The 20,816-nt window shown below is 43.8% G+C and overlaps 1 protein-coding gene and 1 pseudogene across 1 annotated transcript; one reads left to right on the top strand and one right to left on the bottom strand.

The window, feature by feature from the left end:
- Positions 1–11,278: 11,278 nt before the first annotated feature.
- LOC127310439 (uncharacterized) lies at positions 11,279–17,518 on the top strand (annotated as a pseudogene).
- Positions 17,519–17,721: 203 nt separating this feature from the next.
- LOC139832444 (bidirectional sugar transporter SWEET6b-like) lies at positions 17,722–18,096 on the bottom strand. The gene is made up of 2 exons (XM_071822207.1): positions 18,026–18,096; positions 17,722–17,905 (listed from the first exon to the last, which is right to left on the bottom strand). The coding sequence occupies exons 1-2, from the start codon at positions 18,094–18,096 to the stop codon at positions 17,722–17,724; spliced, it is 255 nt and encodes an 84-aa protein (XP_071678308.1).
- Between the last annotated feature and the right edge of the window lie 2,720 nt (positions 18,097–20,816).

The following is a 20,816-nucleotide window of genomic DNA, read 5'->3' as shown; positions in this document are numbered from 1 at the left end:
CACAAAGGTGCCGCTCGTTTTACTCTGCACCGCCTCACGATTAGTGAAAACCCTATAATACGGAATCGCACATATCTTTACGGCTTTACCCCACCTTCACCCGCTCCACCTTATGTTTATCCCAATTTCTGTTCCGTGCCGGGGCACTGTATTGTCTTCCGGAGTGCTCCCTCTTCGGAGTCGTCGGATCGAAATCGGGCGGTGTTCCCTCTATTCCACTAGTGTCCAAAACGTGGCCCGCATTGATTTCGTCTCCGCCCTGTCTTCACCGTATTCACCTCCAATCCCCCACCCCGCACTGAACTCGTGCTTGTCCGCCGCGATTCCTCCGGCGATTCCGTTTCCTTCTTCGCGCCCGTCGATCAGAGCCTCGCCGAATGCTGCCGCCGGCGACGAGAGGTACTACCAAAACTTCGCTGTGGTGTGTGTTCGTATTATTCTCGAACTGTGCGGCGTTCGTTGTTTCCCGGAGGCGTGTCGCCGTGTTTTTGGTGAGGCGGAGTTGATTTCTGTGTCGATCTCGCTCGAAATCCGCTCGTCTTAGTCCGGCGACGGTGTGTAGTTGTTGTTGAATATCGTCGGTAGGGTGAGGCGCGTCGAATCGTGGTGTTTTCTCGTTGCTGGAGTTGGTTTGCCGTCGGTGAGTAGCGTGCCGATTTCACGCGATTCGCCTCGTCCTAGTCCGGCGACTGTCTGGAGTAGTCGTTGAAGTTCGTCGGGAAGGTCATGCGCGGCGAATCGCGGCGAATTGATGGGGATTGGAGGTTGGTCGCCGTTGTTCTCGGTGCCTATTCCGCACGATTTGGCTCGTCCTATACCGGCGACTATCTGGAGTAGCCTAGGAGTAGTCGTTTTGGTGTTCAGGCGCTGCGAATCGTGGTAGTTCATCCCTCATTCGAGGATGTGTGTTCTGCTCATAGCATTTTTCCGTGCTGGTTTTTGAGGATATATGAATCTGCACGTAGTTTCCCTTTAATGTTACATGTGCTAGATCACATAATCATCATATGCAATGTATTTTTTCTGATCATAGTTTGTTCCCTTTTGCTCATCCTGTACATAGTGTGTTCTATTTTTGTAGTTTATGTGGTTTTTCTACATCTCAAATATGATGAATCTGTGGGGTTTTTACATCTCAAATACAGACCTGTAGGCTTTTTACATGTGTGATATGTATACCTGTGAGTTTTTTACATATATCATATGAAGACCTGAGGGTTTTTTTACATGTGTGATATGTATACCTGTGAGTTTTTTACATGTACTATATGAAGACCTGTGGGTTTTTTACATGTATCATATGCAGACCTGAGGGTTTTTTTACATGTATCATATGCAGACACGAGGGTTTTCTACATCTCAAATACAGACACTGTGGGTTTTTTACATGTGTGATATGAATACCGGTGAGTTTTTTACATTTGTGATTTGCAGCGCCTTTGTGGATAGGGTCGTGAGCTCGTCGATTTCCTTTTTCCTCCCTCATCGAGCCAACTGTGGCTCGGCGTGAGTGGAGCCAAAGGAGGGCAACGGTGCATGCCAGCATTCTATCGTGGAGGGCTGTGGCATAGGGCAAGTATAGACGCACTTGCTTGTTCTCAATTATGCGTGATTTAGGTACCTAGGTCTCATATAGGCAGCACACTTTAGCTAACAGAGGACTTTAGGTAACCATCACGCTAGCTGACTGTCACTAGAGTAATTGCGGACGGCGACTTCTCGCTAACGGCACTAGCAGCAGTACACCTAGCTTAATTACGCCCACATTCAGATTGATTGGTCTCTTACCTCATATCATGCTCTCATATCCTGTCCCAGAAAGGCAACGGGGTGTGTTGCCCAGTTTGCTGGGCCGAAACAAGGACTTGCAACCAAGTTGCAACGCGAAAACACTTGCACTTACCTAGCCACAATTCTGCTACATGCCTCTGTTAGTTGGTTGGACCTGTGGGTTTTTTACATTTGTGATATGTATACCTGTGAGTTTTTTACATATATCATATGAAGACCTGTGGGTTTTTACATGTGTGATATGCAGACCTGATGGTGCCTCCCACTGTAGTTCTTCCTTAAATACATCATGTGCAGTTTTTTTACACTTCTAATATGTAGTATTCCCAGATTTACACCGCAACACTGCTCACTATATATATAATTCTTTTTTCGCAGGTACTTTTTCTGGGTATCATTGATGTCATATCTGAATTTTTTTCAAAATGATCCCACCATCATCTTTGGTAAGAACATTTTTCTGAGTGTGATATGATCGCACTATCATATCTGAATTTTAAAAGTTGTAACATCGTGTGTAATGTAATTTTCTTTTTGAGCCCTAATACCTTTTTGTTTTCTTCTTTTGTTTTGCAGAGTAAGTCAAAGACTCCGAAGATCAAAAAGAAGAACAGTTATTCAAAATTCGGGAAGTTAAAAGAGAGGCTACAGTTGAAATCAGTTCCTACAGAGGAAGAAGTTTTAAATGAGAAACCATTGCATAGTGTGCCTCCACTGGAAGGTGTGGTGCCACTTGCAACTGTGGCACCACCAAAAGAGGACGGAGATGAAGGTGACACCGCACGGTGTGCCTCTCTGGAGATGTAAATAATGATGCTGAGAAGAAATCAAAGAAGGAGTTTGCCGAGAAGAAACCCAAGAAGATTTATGCCGAGAAGAAACCCATGAAGCGGTGTCGAGAAGAAACCCAAGAAGATGTATGCTGAGAAGAAACCCGAGGAGTGTGCTGAGAAGAAAGAGAAGGTATTATTGATTTCACACATTTTTTTGGTTTGTGTGTTTTGGTAAACATGATTACAGACATGTTTTAAATTGTTCTTTTTGTTACTGCAGGCCAACTTATTCAACCGGTCTTCACCTATGAAAGTTGTCCGGGTTTGCAAGGCGATGACTAATGATCAGCGGTCTTTGATCACTCGAGCTGATTTTGGCAGTGTCTTAGGCATGAAGTGCTCGAAGCTAATTCCAGAGCTATGCAGATTCTTAATGGAATGTTTTGATCAAGATGAATGTGTGCTTGATTTTGGTGAAAGGGGGAAAATACCCATCACTCTTGATTCAGTTGTCAGAATCATGGATGTGCCAATGGGTAGTCATCCTGTACCGTATCAGGGAAACATTCAAGCAACAAATTTAGTTTTCCAGATGTTGGGTATTCATGATGGCAAGCAACCAACTATAACTTATCTGGAGAAGCAATTAGGTAAAGAATATCCAGCAGACGATGATTACCTTCGGAAGTTCATTATCTATTTGATGTCCTCTGTGTTTGCTCCAACAACTGGAATACTAGTCAGTCCAAAGTGTTATCCTGCGGTTCTCAACACGGAAGCTATTGCAAGTTTGAACTGGGCTGGTTTTATCATTGATACTCTCATCCAGACAGCAAATGCAAAAGGAAGTAAGAATTGGTTCAAAGCTTGCATGCCATACCTCATGGTGGGTTTTTTGAACAACTATGTTTTTTGTAGCATGTACTTTTTTAAATTGGAATGCACTCATGCTTTTTGCAGTTATGTCCATCTGTAAATTATGCAAGGAAGCTTTTACTATATAGCATTTAACTTGTCTATTTTTCTGCTATGTAGGTTCTGTATGTAGATTCGCTGGAAACGGATGCATTAGACGTATCAGATGAAGGACCTCGTATATGTATCTGGACAAACAAGATGATCAGGCTTGTTGTTGATCTTGATACAAAGGCGGATGGATCTTTCGGCAATTTACCGGTATAATGAACTATCTCGTAGAACACAAAATATAGTTTACACATCTATTCACTTGGCTATATTTTATTCTTCTGTAATCATAGCTAATGTCTTTTTTCTTTTCTTTTCTTGTTGCACCAGCTCAAGCCTTGTTTCAGGAACAAGCCATCTATATTCTGTTATCAACCTTCTGTGGTTGACATGTTCATCAAGCACCATCTACCAGTGAATGTTGATGATAAGGCAAGATTTATTAATTTGAAGTACTTATCATTTAGGATGTAGACTGTCTCAATAATTACATGTAGTGGATACAGAAATAGTTGTGTACACATTTTTTTAACAGTACGGAAGAACTTACATCTCTCCTTTCACTTGTCTTATTTTTTCAGACGTTGGGTCAGTACAGAACTGCTGTTACAAAAATGTGTACTTCTTTCGAAGATGGTGTAGCTGAGTTCATCACATCTCTACCAAGCAGCAAGGGGCAAAACTATTCGGCCGTGCACAACGAAGAAGTAAAATACAGCAGGAAGAAGGAAAATAAGCGCAAGCGCAGGAAAGTACCTAATGTTAAGCAGCCAACTGAAGAAGTGGGGGACCAGGAAGATGATAATTCTGAGGAGTTGAAAGGGAAAAATCCAGATGAAGTAAATGTGGATGCTGGTTGCAAGTTGCCAAAATCCAACAAGAGGGAAACTATGGATGATTACTTGGTTGGAGTGGTAGCTACCAACAAAAAATCGAAGGTTACTTCAACCTTTGATGGAGTGGTAGCTTCAAATAAAACTAGTCTCCTAGATGATCAACCAGATGCTAATTCCAAGGATCAAGATGTAGAAGATGAGAAGGGAACTCAACAAGTTGGTTCCGATGATACCTTGTTGGAAGAAGTCAGTGATGTTAACCACCAAAAACATGAAGTTCCTTTCAAAGCAGAAGTCAGTCATGATTGCGCCCCAAACATGATGTCTCCAGGGAAACTCCATGCTTTGAACCACCTGCAGCTCTATGGTTCAGGTTCCCAATCAAGCACTGATACCCCTCCTGCACATAATGTGGAAGTTAATGATGGAATCACAATTTCAGCTCAGATTCCAAGCAACAACAAGAAGTCAGTATCGTTTTCAGTGGAGGTTAAAGATAATAGCAAAACATCATACTCAGTTCCAATTTCAGAGCAGAAAATCTCAAGAAAAGTGAACCAAGGTAGCCCATTGGTAAGGAGACCTGTGACAAGGTCAATGTCACCAATGAAAGCAACTACGGCTACATCTGCTACCCCTAGTCCAAGGAGGCTAACAAGGCTTGCGGCTGCAGCAATTAAGGCAAACCAGAACAAGGATGACGATGTTTTAGATCGCGCAACTCCTAATGAAAGAATTGAAGTAACTCCATCTGAACTAATTGACTCTACCATGAACAGAAAGTTGGAGCTTGACTTTACAGCCGCAGACCACATTTCTGAAACCGAGATGCAAAGGAAGATTCGTGAGCTCCGGGATGACTGCCCTTCTTTTGATCTTGGTCTTGACAACCCGGGCTCTCAGCAAATTGAAACTGAAGGCCAAGTTCAGCAACCAGATGCTACAATGGAAGAACCTATAATCATTTCTAGCAACGAAGACAGCGGAGACTCACTTGATAAGATTTTTGCAACCATTGAAATGCCCAACACAACACCAGCAACTGTGAAATGCAAGGTGGTACACGAGGTTCATGACTCGCCAAGCAACCCAAGTAGCTGCACACCAGTGCCACAACCAAGAAGAATTGTCAAACCTGGACCTACGCTGCAATCACCTTACGGAAATCTTGTTAACAAGCCTACTGTCCCAAAGTCTGATGCTGAATTATACAACAAGGTATGTTCGTATGGCGGCAGAACCAAGCATCCTCTCAATGAAGAGAGGATAATTGACTACGGAGATTACTACATCCTGTTGCGTGACTTGGCAAACTCTGTCAAACCAGAGGGGTTGATAAGCAATACCACATGTGAGATTGCTTTGCGAGTTCTTGCTTCTGAAATGGTGAATCAGAAGAAATATGTCATGCCACTTTGCATTGCTGTAAGTAAAATAACATGTCCTTCGTCCTTTTATACTGGAATGTTTATTCTTGGAGATGTCTTAACAGTATTTGTCAGCAACTTACTTCTTTTTTCTTTTATGGCATTTTTTGAAATGCAGACAAAACTCAGGAGTGCCACATGTAACTTGGACAGAACTGTCAGGAAAGCATTTCAATGCACACCGTCACATCGCCTAGACCACAAGGACTTTGTAAGTCCACAATCTATCACTAAAAGGCTTTTTTTTTGTTTTTCATCAATCTAGTTGTCACATGTTTCTCCTTGCAGGTTTACCTAATTCTTATCTTACATTCCTTCATTTTTTGCGCGAATGCAGATAATGTTCTCCGTCCTACAAGATCTGACACCTGAAATTAAAGATGTGATGACTGGGCATTATTATCTAATTGTGCTCAACCTCAAGTCAGGGAGGTTCGAGGTCATGGATTCTCTAAGGAATGAAGGGAACAAGGGTCTTATGGCAGATGCTCGCAATATCATAGGAAGCATCAAACATTTTTGGCAGGTCAACTACAGTGAGTCAAAGATTGACATCTCCACATATAAGACTGTCTTCATTCAAACCACAAAACAAGATACAACGTAAATTTTCTGTCTGTCAACCCTATTTTCTTCATCACATTTTTTCTTACATCTCTTTTTTTATAAATGTTTTCTCAGCATTTGTTTTTGTTTCTTTTTGCTAGGTACGACTGTGGTTACTTTGTGATAAAGTTCATTGAATCATGGGATGGAAAAAGGATGCTACCAATCAAAGCATCTGACATGCCAGCATATAGGAAGCTGTTTCTGAAAAAATGGATGGACCGTCAGGAGAACTTGATCAACTGGGAAGAACTACTGTTCAACAGTTGATAGCCAAGGTCTTACCCCTGGTATGGCAATGAATAGCTTTGCCGATTTTACTTCCACAATGTGAAAATTTACTGTGGATGATGCTACTTTTATTTTCTACGTATTATACATAAATCTACTTACCAACAAGAACAACAGTTTGGCATAAAATTGATATTGCACTGTCATCATTATGTAGCAACAACCTAAATTGCAGATCAAAGTACATTCAAATCGTAATGTTTCAACACAATGACTGTTTGCATTATAGATTAATGCACCAACTACCAAAACATAAAATATTTTATACATCTAGACCATGTTACGGAAGAAGTCTATTTCTGTTTGCTCCGGTACTGGGGTTATCTTGTTTTTGCATGAAGCTGCAGTGTGCTGATTAGACCCGCAGAGACTGCACTTCACAGGTTTAGAAGCCTTCAAATGCAACCCTGATTGTTTCCTTTTTTCTGCTGGTCGACCTTGTTTTGAAACATACTCTGGATCTTCAACATGATCAAATTTTGTAGAGCTACCTTGCCCAGAATGACCAACATTGCCTACATCTGGTGCCTCATCTTGAGTTGCATTACCTTTCTTTTTATTTTTCCGCTTTGCAGACTCTGCAGCTTTCATTGCTAACAAGTCTTTCTCCAAAGCTAGCATGTATTTGTCTGCTACTGCCTTCCCTTTATCAGAAGTTGATGCTATTTTAGCGACTCTAGTGTACTCATTACACAGAGTACCATAACGTATAAGCTGCCTCTCTTTGTTAGTTGGCTTCCTTTCTGATGGGACTTTTGGCAATTCCATCTTCTCCTCAACTATTGTATCTTCAAGCATTCTCCACCTTCGCAGTATGTATTTTTCTGGAATATACTCAGTAGCACCCAACTGTATCATAACTCTAAAAATATGGCAACATAGCAAACCATCTCTGTTAAACTTGCAACACTCACAGTTGTAAGTTTCAGTCTCCATGTTAGCCTCAACCCTATATCTGTTCTTACCATATCCGTAAACATATTGTTTAATTGGCATAACATCAAAATTTTGGCCATCAACATGCTGGACATTGTAGGACGTAACTTTCCGCAGTTCTGCTCGGAAACGCAGGTAGATGGGGTGCGTATACACATCCAAAGCTTGTTGTTCTAATGGATAATCACCCCATAGCCTGAAAATCTTGTCTTCATCCTTAAATTCAACTGAATCCTCTGCAACATCAATTTTCTCTTGCAACTTCAAGTACTGTTCGAAAAAATTGTGTAGGCTGTTGTGTGGGCTAATATATCTTTTCAACACTGCATTGAACCCCTCACTCCTAGCAGTTGTTTGTAGGAAAGGGAAGAAGCGTTCCTTGAAATATGCTGGGACAAATGTGGCTCTAAGATGATATAGATCACTCAGATGAGTGTTGTCAGATACATTGTGTTTCATAATCATCTCTGCCCACCTCATTTCAAACTCTTCAATTGACATGCTGTAGTCTATTACTTCATTCAGTTCCTGCCTTAGGTCCTCATGTTTAGACAAGAAATTACCCAACACAGCCTGTGCATTTTGCATGATGTGCCACCTACAGTTCTGTGTGTGCAATCTGGAAAACATTGAAGAATTGCAGTTCTCATAGCAGCATCTTGGTCGGTTATGAAATTATCTGGTTGTAGTCCACCCATAGCTTCAAGAAATTCCTCAAACAACCAAACAAAACTTTCCACGTTTTCATTCTTTAGAAAACCACAGCCTAGCTGTATAGTTTGGCCGTACCGGTTGATACCTATGAAAGGAGCAAACGGCATGTTGTACTCATTTGTCATGTAGGTACTGTCAAATGAGAGGCAGTCACTGTAGTTTTTGTAAGCCGCTATTGCAGCACCATCAACCCAGAAGATGCGGTCAACCTTGTCAGCATGGTCTGTATGTAGATTGAAGTAGAAGTCTGGATCTTCCTTCTTCATTTTCGCAAAATGAGCAAGCAAAATTGACATGTCCTTGTGCTTATGTTCTTCATCAATGGTAGCCATGAAGTTGCTCACATCTTTGCTGTCATACGGTACATTAGCTAGCCCGCCATACACTTCTCCCATTATCCTCATAATCCTACCAGCTGACAGGTTTACCTTGTGCAACATCCTAACAAAATCCTTCTCTTCCTTGGGAATCCCTTTATGAGACCTCAAGTACTTTTTCAGGGAGAACTTCTGAACCAATTTGTGATTATGCTCTTCTATGAAGTATGTCACATGCCACTTCTGCCCTTTCCTCTTTACTCTCAACCTAGCCTTGCAATCAGTTTTCTTAGTGATGGTACGGTTCCTCTGCTGAACCGGTGGAGCTTCTAGCTGATTAATGTCCTCATTTTTCCCACTCTTGTTACAAACAAACAATTGCTTGTCCTTCTGGCCATCAAGAGTCGAGTTCTTCGATGTACTACATTTGATGGAAAATCCAATCTTATGGGCGTATTTGTTGTAGTGCATCTTTGCCTCCTCCCATGTATCAAATTTCATCCACAGGAAAGGTGTTTGGATTTCAGTTTGTTGCACGGTGTCGACTGAACTTCTTCATCATCATCACCTGCTGAATCATCACTTGACAGTGTGTGACCGGATGTAGCTTCCGTGTCAGCAGAAGCACCTATGTTGCTCTGCTCTGGATTTACATGCTTGCTATGTTCTGGATTTGAATTGGCTCCTGTTTTGCATTGCTCTGTATTTGCATTTGCTGCGGTATTGCTTTGCTCTGAATTTTTCGATCCTTCTGCTCTGGTTGTTGGTTTACTGCTGCTGCATGGTTGTTCATCCAAATCATCAAGCATTGAATCATCTTCCATGAAAGGTTCATTAAGATCTAGTCCAACAGCAGCACTTCTTCCAGCCATGTCTGAAAATAGAGAATAAGATGTAATTCAACTTACTGGTTCCTTAAACAAACCAAACTAGCAATTGTAAAAACTAGCCAGATGCTACAATACAAATGTAGAAACATTTTACATACAGAGTAGTTTGTTTGTTTTTTCAGTGCTTTTGTACTAGTAATAATTTCAGTTATCTACAAAACTAATGTTGCTTTTCAAATCTTCTGATTTTTAATTTCTTATGTATACTTTGAGAATAACATGCCCACTAACAGTAACTTTCCTTTTTTTTGCACAGCTTACATCAACTGATGTTTTTGGATGTCCACCCAACTGATGTCATTCTCCGACAACAACTAGCTGGAAAGAACAAGGCTTAAAATCCTTCTTTTAGGTTCGTCTTTAGGTTATAGACAATGAAGTTCCATGGATTTTGGATGCAATCAGAACCAAATATGTTTCGTATCTACTCTAGTTTTGTTTTTAGCTACCATGTTCTGGTGTTAATGCACATGTATCCATGAAAAATGAGTACAACAGTGACACGTCGATGCCCTACTCGTGACAATGAAGTTGGAGTTCTACATGCATGTGCAATTTACACCAGCTGTGCATGGTTATTTTCCAGTTATGATTCTTTTCTACAAGCCTGTGCAAAATTACATCAATTATTTTGCCAGTTTTATGATTCTTTCTACATGCCTGTGCAAAATAGTATTTCAGTTATTCAGTTCTACATGCACATGTAATCAGACAATGCATCTGCAACTTCTGTATTGAAAGACCATGTAAGACAGCATTTTTACAGAAACAAATGTTATCATTTATGCATTCACAGGTTCAAATTACTTTTTTGTGTTTGCAAAATCCTGTTTTTTTACATGCTCCAAATCCATACCTGTTGCCCCCATAACAGACAAATATACATCTGTGTTCTCTCATGCTTTTTGTACAAAGCTACTACTCTAGATCTACCAGTTCATGACAGCAAGTTTGTGCTAGTAGATTGAGTTAGATGTACAAAGGTGTACAAAAGCAGCTCTGGGATTGAGAGCTTGAGTAGAAATCCATCAGAGATTAGAATAGCAGGAACTGGTAATAGGATTTTGTACATGTAATAGCAGGAACTGGTAATAGCAGGAACTGGTAGTTGGAGGAGATCTTCAGGAGCTTGAGAAGAGAAGAAAAACTTGCAGATTTGTACTGGTAAGCAGATAGTGTACCTAGATGATGTTTTTTCTCAGATCGTATTGCAGATTTGTCTCCTGGTACGTTTGCTCAACTCCAGATGTATTTTTGTTGGCTGGATTGTGTATCCTGGAGTTTAGTATCCAGCAATGAAGCTGTTTGGCGGCTGGAGGAGGAAGAAGGTCGAAGATAGGGTTTGGGGACAGGGATGTATAAGCAGAGTTGTCTTTTGGGCCTGGGCAACGGTGAGATATTGTTGGCTGCAAGCCAGCCAACGGGCAGCTGTACTTTTTTTGGAGCGTTGCGTTTTGTCCTGGCCCGCCGGTCCAAATTGGAAAAGCAGACAGGACACCGGGCGGGACCACTTTCTATTTTGGGAAAGAAAACGATTCAGACAGGGGGCACTCCGGTAGACTATATAGTGCTATAGCACTGCGTAGCAGGGTCCTATGTTTATCCCGTGATTTACTCCTCACCACACAATCCCTATCTCTCACTGTGGGGAGCTGTGCCGCGCCAGCGAGCTCCGCGAGGGAGGACATCAAGGAGTGTCGCTGCCAAGCAAGGAGAATTTGGGATGCACGGATGGCTCTGCCCGTTCGCCGTCCTCTTGACGCCGCCGGCGAGCAAGGCCGAGGAGGCGCAGCGCACGAACGGCTCGGCCAGGTCGCCGCCCTTAAGCTGCCGTCGATAGAGAGGGAGGAGGACGAGGTGGTGTGGCGGACGGACAGATCGCCAGGTCGTCGTCCTCAGGCCATCGTCGACGGTGGGGAAGGGGAGGAGGCGCGGCGGACGAATAGCTCGCCAGTTCGTCGTCCTCAAGCCGCCGCCAACGAAGGAGGAGGAGGGGGAGGAGGCGCGGCCCAACGAGAGCTCGACCAGGCCACCGGCGACAATGGAGCAAGGGCTCGTCCTCCAATTTTTTCATTTGGAATTTGGCAGTTAAGAATTAGGATTTTGGCAGCCATGCTATGTGAATTTGGGAACTACGGAGTATGTGCTAAAATTTATCAACGAAATTAGTCGGGCGCTTGAGCTGCTCCTAATTAACCAGGCAGCTACTGGTAATTAATTTGGAAATTAATACCAATTATTCTGGCAATTACTCCCAATTAATTGGGATATTACTCCTAATTATTCTGATAATGGAAACTAATACCTAATTAATCGGGCACCTACTGCTAATTATTCGGGATCAGGTGCGATGTGAAGAGGTAGCCTAGCCTTTTATGAGAGTCAATTGGGAAGTGGAAAGGTGACATACCCCAACAAAGCAGTACGGGAATACGCGAGCGACTGGACCGCGCAGTCAGCAACGCGAACTGGTCAGAGATTTACCCGCATGCGGGAGTACACAACTTGGCAATGACCGGATCGGACCAAGGGACCACCTTCTATCTTGGTAAGCAGAGTTGGTTCTGACTCCAATAAGTCATCAATAATTCGCAGCATGTCAAGGAAAGCGCACGCTCTTTTACTCGATCGAAAGCCATATATTCTTCTGGTGAGAGATTTCCTCAATCTGTCCATGCGTTGATTCCATCAACAATGGAAATGGCACTATTGTTTCCTAGCGAGAAAGCCCGACAAGGAAAGGGGATGCCAATTGAAAGATAGAAAGAAGCTGATAGGAGAAGGAAGCCATTTCCAGTTGTCGAAAAGCTTGCATTTGCATCCTTCGAGTGGTGGGCTATCGCTCCATGTGCGGACTTCCCCGTACTCAATAAGTAGCCCCTAGCGTGAATACAATACAGAGTCACGCCAGCTACCAACAAGACCCCAAGGTCTGTCGAAACAGCAAGATCAAGTCATTGGCATGGCCCTAAATCAGTTCTTTCTGTAATCATATCCCTCCCGTCTATGTTCCTAAGCTTCCTCAGTGCTATTGACTTATTCGTAAGGCAAGGTTTACATACATAATTCGTGAGTGAATAGTTTTAGCATCAGCAAGTAGCCATATTAAGAAAGTAAACCTCGGTGCCAGGAGGCCACCAGAATAAGCTCCCGCCTACGGTACTGTGCAGACCAGGCCGCCGGGGTTGTCAGCGCAGAGCAGTTCTTCAAGGATCGCCTCTCCCGCGCGGTCTGTCTCCCAGGCCGCTTCAACGGCGTCCAGAAGGTCGAGGCACTTCCAGACGTCATGAGCTCGTCCGCAGCCAAACAACATGTGCCGTAAGTCCTCTGCTTCCACATGACATACAGGGCATACCACCGGAGTCTTGGAAAAAACATGTCTGTTCGCCAGAGTGCAGAGGCAGGGAACGCTGCCGTGGAGTGCTCTCCAGGTGAATATTTGCACCTTACGTGGCACCGTCAGCTACCAGATCATCTTCCACGCCGGGTGGGCTGCCGATCCGCTGGTTCTGTCTCGTCGCTGTGCTCGCCGACGGTATTCTGCCTGCCATTCTGCATGGTAGGCCGACTTAACGGAAAAACAACCTGTCTTTGTGAATTGCCAAGCGATGAAGTCTGGTTGATTGTGATTTGGTAGGGGAATTTGAAGAATCCCTTCTGCGTCTGATGGCCAGAAAATGCTCTTCACCAGCTCCTCGTCCCATCCTCACGAATAGTGTCAGTTGACAAGGTTGGTGAGTATCCAGTCATTACTTCTTCGGAGAAGGCTTCTTTCTTCCCTGCTTATCCCGCCAAGTGGTTTTACCTGAACCGGGGTTCTAATTCAAAGTACCAGTGCTACCTGTTCATTCTGAAAGTGGTCAAGCTTCCCTGAGATCAGTTCCGAGTGTCCTGTACCTTGAGATGTCTGAGTCTGATAGGGAACGAGAGTATTGAGAAGATTCAAGTCGCTCGGGAAGCTAGGAGTGTAAGGGACCTCCTAGAGGAGATGTTCATGTGTGGACGGTTTGTATGCCGGAGGCGCGAAGAAACCTATGTGGGTCCCCCTTTGGATTACCGTTCTCCCCGGTCTGCGAAAGTAAGTCTTGTATTCTTGGTTATTACCTTTGTCTAGCCCTTTCTCAAGTCTAACTTTCTTTTTGCGTATGGAAACTTGAAAAAGCACGGAAGCGAGCCACTAAGCTGTTGGGACCTTACCACTCCCAAAGAACATGACAAGTACTGTGAAGTGATTGTCTTGAGCAAGTCTCATTATATTGTTGCTGATTGCTTTGGACCTCCAAGGTATGACCCTGTACCTGGCGGAGCTTCTACCAACAAGAAAGATAACAAGAATGCTGCTTCATCTGTCGTGCCCCCCCCTCAGAACAAGCCTGTGAAGAAGAGGAAAGTGATCAGTTTGTCCGTGTCAGAGTCTGCTGAGGCTTCCTGCCCTAAGTCTTCTCAACCAAGAAAGAAAGTTCTCAGGCCCGTTGGAAATGCTAAGCGAGGGGAAGGGCCCAATCTCTCTGATGCAGTTGTGGGCAGCAAAGGTTCCATTCCGTGTGACTCGCAGAAGAGGCCGAGGCTTGGTACAGTACAATTGATCAGCTTCTTGCTGGATCTGTCCCGTTGGAGTCCTCCCCTAACAACTGGGCCGCCTGAGCTTCAGTGTTTGAATATTATTGTAGACTAAAGTCGTGCACAGGATGATATTTTAGCGGCCGGTTGTGTCAAGTTTTGCGGATGAAGTTGTGGCAGTTGTTGCGGAGCTCCGACTGCGGAAAGGACTCCAGTGATTGAAAGATCTTCCGCTTCTGAGGAAATGGTTCCTTCCTTCTGAGGAGTCATCTAGTGAGAGTTCTTCGTCTTCTTTGTCCTCATCCTCCTCGTCTGGCAATGGCTCTGAGGGAAGTCCTATGAGTGAAGATGAGGAAGTTGATGTGGGCAGAAAACTGAAGCAAGGTTCAAGAAGTGAAAACCTAAACTATAGCCGGTTGACTCGTGCTTCGTAGAGGTAAGGCGAGACTGAACTGAACGTTCAACTACTTCCATATTTCTCGGCGACGCCTATTGAAAACATTCCTCCTACCTTTTCTTTTCCACACAAACGGATCTAGAATGCAAATGTGAAGCCAGAACAGAATGAAACTCATAGCTAGCAACCTAGTCTTCACACACAGGATGTGCGCATATAGATTGAGAATTGTGAAGTCTATTTTAGAATGTAGAAAATTCCGGAAACGTTTAAGGTCATTAAGGAAGCTTTTAGTCCAGGTTTCAGACATGGATGTCCGCATCTATGCATCTAGTGGGAAGTGCAGCACACTGGTACCAAGCAGTGAAACTTACTCCACTGTGTGTCGATTCGACCAGTTTCAAGGAGGCAGCATTACAGGAGTTATCACATCAATGTGCACCGATATAAGATGATAGAATTGTTGGTGATCAAACAGAAAACTACGGTGGAATAAGGTTATCTTCCGCTTGAATTGAAGCAAGAAGCTAATTGCGAAGGACTAAGCTAACTATAGTCCATGGTCGCATCAAACGAACGCTTCAACTAGAACTATTTGTCTACACTAGCTCTTTCTATAATAAGTCAGTGAACAGGTTGAAGGTCGGATGAAGCCTCGCCACGGCTAGCCATTGAGCATCTTCCACTAGGGCTTCTTCAAATTCATCTTCCAGCGAGATTGTTTCCTCTTCCCCTTCGGTAGTCATCTTCGAGCTGAGCTAAATCACACTTTGCGGTTGTCGGGTCAGTTCGAAAAACTCTCCCGGCTAGCCTTTTGCTTAGTGGAATTTCGGAGAAATATAAGATCTACGTGCTAAGAATTCCTTGTCTTCCTCTGATACGTATAGAAGTTTTAAACCCATTTATTGACCTGAGAGAAAGAAGCTCCTTAATCATTAGGTAGACCTGATGCTGACAGCCGCTGGGCCTTGAGCTTTAGAAGAAACCCTCTGCTTGTGTTGACAGAATTCCTAACATCACATCTTCGTTGGTAGAAAACTATACCTAGGAAAAACCTAACCTATTTAGGTCGTCGACTTACCGGTGACGATAAATTGGAAGGCATTTTCTACATCGACCCTTTACTCAGATAGGCAGCACCCCACCAGGCGTACGAGGCATCACCTTCCCGTGACTTATAAACAAACGAATCACGAACAAGAGCGAAATCAGAATTCCATAAGTTGACAAGGGCTCTAAAAGATACCTTCATGTATCGCTTTGCGACGCGCTGTCCAAATCACCCATAATGTGACAAGCATCTTAACGAAGTCTTCGTGCCATAGTGAGTCAATCATCATCCCATAGTCTTGCATCCGGATTTCTACATTCATGTGCTCTCTTCTATCTCTGTCCACCAAGACCCATACGCACCGAGCCATATTGCACTCGACCAAAGAATGGCGCCAAGAATCCATTTAATGGGATGCGGTATCCTTTCAATTACAACTCTTCTATTCCAATCCAATTTAATGAACGCTTTTTTTACATGTCTAGTTACGAGTTTTCCAATCGGTCGTCCTCCCCCGGTACCAATAAAAGATAAAGTTCGATCGGTCATTACATTTCTCAATAATAAGTTCAGCTCGCATCACCACTCCACTAGTTTGCTGCTGCCAAGGACCAATTAGAACTTCCATGGTGACCCGGTATAGATAGACATGAGCATTTATCCATACTACGCTCGGGATCGCTTACACACTTGACGAGAGGATCAACCAAATCCTATATTCTTTGCTTGTTCCTTCGTATGAATAACTGGAATCCCGGTTCGGATGGTTGACCAACATTATGATTGTGTATGAACTAGGGATTTGGCTCAACACCTGCTGTCTTTCTTGCCCATCCTTTTGTGGTATCGAAGCTGTTCATTGAGATCCATGGCGACCAAGTCTTTGGAGGTGCATTCTATATTGCAGCTTGTTTACAAAAGGCCACAAGTATGTCATTGATGAGTTGGTTCGCCTTTGGATGGCAGAGGGCCTTGTTGATTCGAGCAACCAAAACAAGAGAGTGGAAGATATGCTGAAGCACCTTCGGTATTTGAACATCATCAAAACACGGATTTATGAATTGCCAAGATTACTGTGTACTCTTTCTTTACCACTTACAGTCACTTCAGTTAAATGACAAGAGAGTTTGCCTTACAAAATATGCTAAGGAAGTTACGGCATCTTGAAGGGCATGATGATAGAATATACAGGGTCATACAAAATAACCCTGCCTCAAATTCATAACATGGGTAAGCTAACTTCGCTCCAACAAGTTGATGAATTTTCTGTGCAAGAAAGGGATATGAGTTGCGACAGCTGAGGGACATAAACGATGTGGTACATTAAGTGTCATAAATATAAAGAATGTTACTGGGAAGGATGAAGCAGTCGAAGTTAGAGTTATAAGAAAAGTCATCTTGGAAGATTACGCCTTGTCTGGAGTTGCAAGAATGATATGAATGCAGAGGATAGTTTACATTTGTATAGATTCTAGAAGGTCTGATGCCACCGCCTAAACTTGGGGTCCTTAGAATCGAAGGTTACAAATCTGCAAAATATCCAGACTGGTTACTTTAGGGTTTGTATTTTTTTCATTTAGGATCTTTTGGGGTTGTTAATTGCAGTGCATTAGAAGGCCTACCATCCAATACTGAGCTATTTAGGAATTACTCCTCACTTGTGCTCGACAATGTGCCAAACCTGAAGACATTACCTTGTCTTCCAACAGGCCTTCAAAAGTTCTAAATAGAAAAATGACCACTGCTTATGTTTATTTACGATGATGAGTTGAAACATTCATTTCAGAAGCAGTTGATGATATTGATGCATGCTGTTGTGTCACATGTTCAAAATCACCTTGAAAGTGCTCTCAAAAGAGAGAAAGATGAAGTATTGGTGAAAGAGGATATCATCAAGGCATGGATATGCTGGCACGAGCAGAGGATGAGACTCATTATATTAACTTTTAAACAAACCTGGTAGCTTAGTTGGTTCCACCTGCGAGTACCCCCGAAGGGAGATGCGGGGCGAAGCCGAGCGCACCGACAAGAACTGGTGCAGCATCCACAACACCAACAACATCACCGCCGCCACCAACCGAACTAACAGGGGAACGCACGCCTATTCCCCAACAATATAACTAACATCTACCAATATAGATCTAAAAAGACATCTATGCACGTGGATCAAGAGCGGGATCGATGGGTACGTACCATGATGGTGAGCGGGGAGGCGTACATTGCCGAGCCGAATATGACGCAGAGGATGCCGTAGAACACCCAGAGCATGCAGTTGAGCAGCGTCGCTAGGTACGGGTCCGACTTGAACTCCTCCACGTCCTTGTTCTTTATGATCCGCCAGAACGTCGGCCTGCACATGTACAAGCAAAAAGCAAGCGCCCCCTCATCAGAATCAAACCCTAATTACCAACCACCTTCCATAGAGAGTAGACTAGACAAGCGGACGAGGGGGATGGCGGCGGCGGCTTACACAGGGGAGAGGAAGAGGCCGAAGGAGATGACATTGCCGACGACGTTGCGGGCCGCGTCCGGGGAAATCATCTTGCTCGCCGCGAGCGGGTGGGGAACACACGAGTTGGGACTTGGGATTGGTTTGGATTGGACGGCGCACGCGGCGAAAGGGAGGGAGAGAGAGCCAAAGCAATTGAGATTTGGGAGTCGGTTGAGGTCGAGGGATTAGCTTATATAGATAGACGCGGCGGGGGCGCGGTGTTTATCCGGTCTCGTGTTAGATCCTATGATTTGGTTAGTTAGCCTACGAGAACAAGTAACAAGTTTTGTACTATGCATCCAGTTCGTTGCTATCTCTATCTTTATCTACATGGATATTAACACGCACTATTCTTGAGAGTCAAGACACCGTTTTGCTTTAAAGAGCAAAAGATAATTACTAATGCACCGTTGAGTACACAGATTCTTTTCCTGTTCGTACTGGAGTATAGTAAGGAAAAACTGCTTGACCGAATCAAGGTCAAGATAACTAGTGTGATTCCTACACTGGGAGAATCGTGGATATGTAGGGAATAGAGAAATTCCACCCGCCTAAGTAAAGAACTGTTACAAATAAAGAGGAAACTAATAAGGATAAGTAAGAAACAAGAAAAAAGAAACCATATTTGATACCGGAATATTCGGTTTGATAACCTGCAACTAATTCCCCCTCTGGGTAATCTTTCACATTCGGCCAAAGAAGAAATTCGAAAAACTAGAAAGCCTATAGGCTGACGCCAAAGATTCCATCCAAAAAAACCATATTTTGGCTGTGCTTCAACTATATCAACTGTACTTGAACTGTTAGATAATCATAGTCGATAATAACATCACAGCTCCCACCGCTATTGCAAAACCGTACATGAAACCTTAGCTTCATACGGCTCCTCTATAATAAGAAAAAACAAAAAAAGGACTGTTTCGGTATTATCCCCCTGGGCGTAGATAGAATTAGGTAAGATAAAAATAGATTGGAAAGTCCTAAATTAGACCAATTCAATTCCGTCTGCTAGAATAAGAAAAAAGTGCTTCCGAATTGATCTCATCCTTTAGAATGATAATTTCTCTTTGTTCAGTAATAACTTAATCTTGCAATAAAACACTCTTGCTTGGAAGGTATGGTAAAGGTAAACAGTTTCTATTTTTTGAGATAAAAAAGAGAGTGCTAAAGGAGTCATTCAGAAGTGAGTGAAGGGGCAAAAAAGCTCATTTCTTTCATTCAGGAATGGACACTGGACCAGAATGAAATGTGGTAATATCGGGATTGGCAGATTTGTTATATTGAAATAAGCCTCAACTCAACACGACTAGTGAATTCAAATTAGAGTCACTTGCGGATTTCTTCAAATTGTTGTAGTGTAGTATTGTGGTTTTTCAGTAAAGACCCCGACCTATAAATATTCACAGCCCGGCTCATACGGGCGGACAATATTCACCCAGAGCCCCGTTGCGACCGCAATGCTGTTCTTGAAGGACCTTACCTTAGAGCAAAAAAAGGGAATAGAAGTTAGGAAGACTACTGACGTAGGGCGGCGGGTGAGCTCAACCTCGAACCAAACAAGCAACGGATTGAGCAACTAGCGCGAAAGCCGTTGCGCGTTAGAGCATCCGTTTTCTTGCTCCATCGTTATTAGTTTCTATTCTCTCCCTGCACGAACCTCGGTCCAATCAATTTGTTTGGAATTGGGGTTAGGACCGGTTAGAACTCCCATTTCCCGATCGGAGGTTTGAGCTGCTATGGCAAGCTTTTTTTCCGAATAGTGGGTATAGGGAACCCACCGTACCAACACGATTGGCTGGTGTTGCTGCTACCGGACCCGTTATAACCCCGATTGGAAGGGCAGGCCAGTCTGAGGCTCTGGGGATGCGAGGCCATTGAAAGTTAGTATCCCATATTCTATGACGGAGATAGAGCATTAATTGCAGTTTTCACCCCCACCTTAACGACCGAGGGATGAAATCTTTCGACGACTAGGGAGGCGTCACCCGAGGCCGATTCCAGTGGATCACTATAGAATCTTCTAGAAGCAAGCCTGGTTCTCCGGGCACTATGGTAGGACGTGGATCGATCATGACGAGAATGGACTTCTCCGTCATGTAATGGTTTAGAAGAGTCACGGTCCTGTTCCCCGCCGGGCTTTTTCCCTTCTCGACTAGACGAAGGAGATATTCATTCCATTCAGGCAGGTGAGGAAGGGCGGCGTCGGCTTGACCCTGTCTTCTCTCTTGGTCGGGTCGGAGGCTAAGTTTCTCATTCAGTGGTGAGGTGTTCATAGAAAGCAAGGCCTCGCCCAACGAGTGGCGGATTTGGTTTTTTTGGGGTCTCGCTTGGACGCTGGGGAGATCCATAGATCTGGATAGAGTCTTTCTCGCTCAGTAAAGAAGAGTACGCGCGCTATGGCTTACGCAGTGGATCTTCGGGCAACCAACCCGGCACATCCAATTCCGATCAACAACTTGGAGGTATGGCTGAGTGGCTTAAGGCATTGGTTTGCTAAATCGACATACAAGAAGATTGTATCATGGGTTCGAATCCCATTTCCTCCGGCACGGAAGTAGAACGGGCGGGCGAAATTACGTGAGAGAAAGAACCTAAGATTGATGGAGTCCGCCGTCGGACAGAATAGCACTGCTTAGTGACTAGGAGCGGAGCGCCCCTTTCTTGTTCTTGGTGGCGTCTATAGCGAAGAAGACCTTCCCGAACGAGGGCCGTCCAGTCCCAGGCCGGCTCTCGGTTCTTGAGCAAGCTCCTCCACTGCAGGTAGGATGCT

The sequence above is a fragment of the Lolium perenne genome, chromosome 6 (genome assembly GCF_019359855.2).
Source record: "Lolium perenne isolate Kyuss_39 chromosome 6, Kyuss_2.0, whole genome shotgun sequence".
Taxonomy (NCBI): Eukaryota; Viridiplantae; Streptophyta; class Magnoliopsida; order Poales; family Poaceae; genus Lolium; species Lolium perenne.
This window is presented reverse-complemented; position numbering and strand designations above follow the sequence as displayed.

Excerpts from the sequence above, each read along its gene's own strand:
- LOC139832444 (XM_071822207.1), bottom strand. The coding sequence starts at position 18,096 with ATGATTTCCCCGGACGCGGCCCGCAACGTCGTCGGCAATGTCATCTCC. Across the intron at positions 17,906-18,025 it reads GGCCTCTTCCTCTCCCCTGT|GCCGACGTTCTGGCGGATCA; the intron begins GTAAGCCGCCGC and ends GTACATGTGCAG.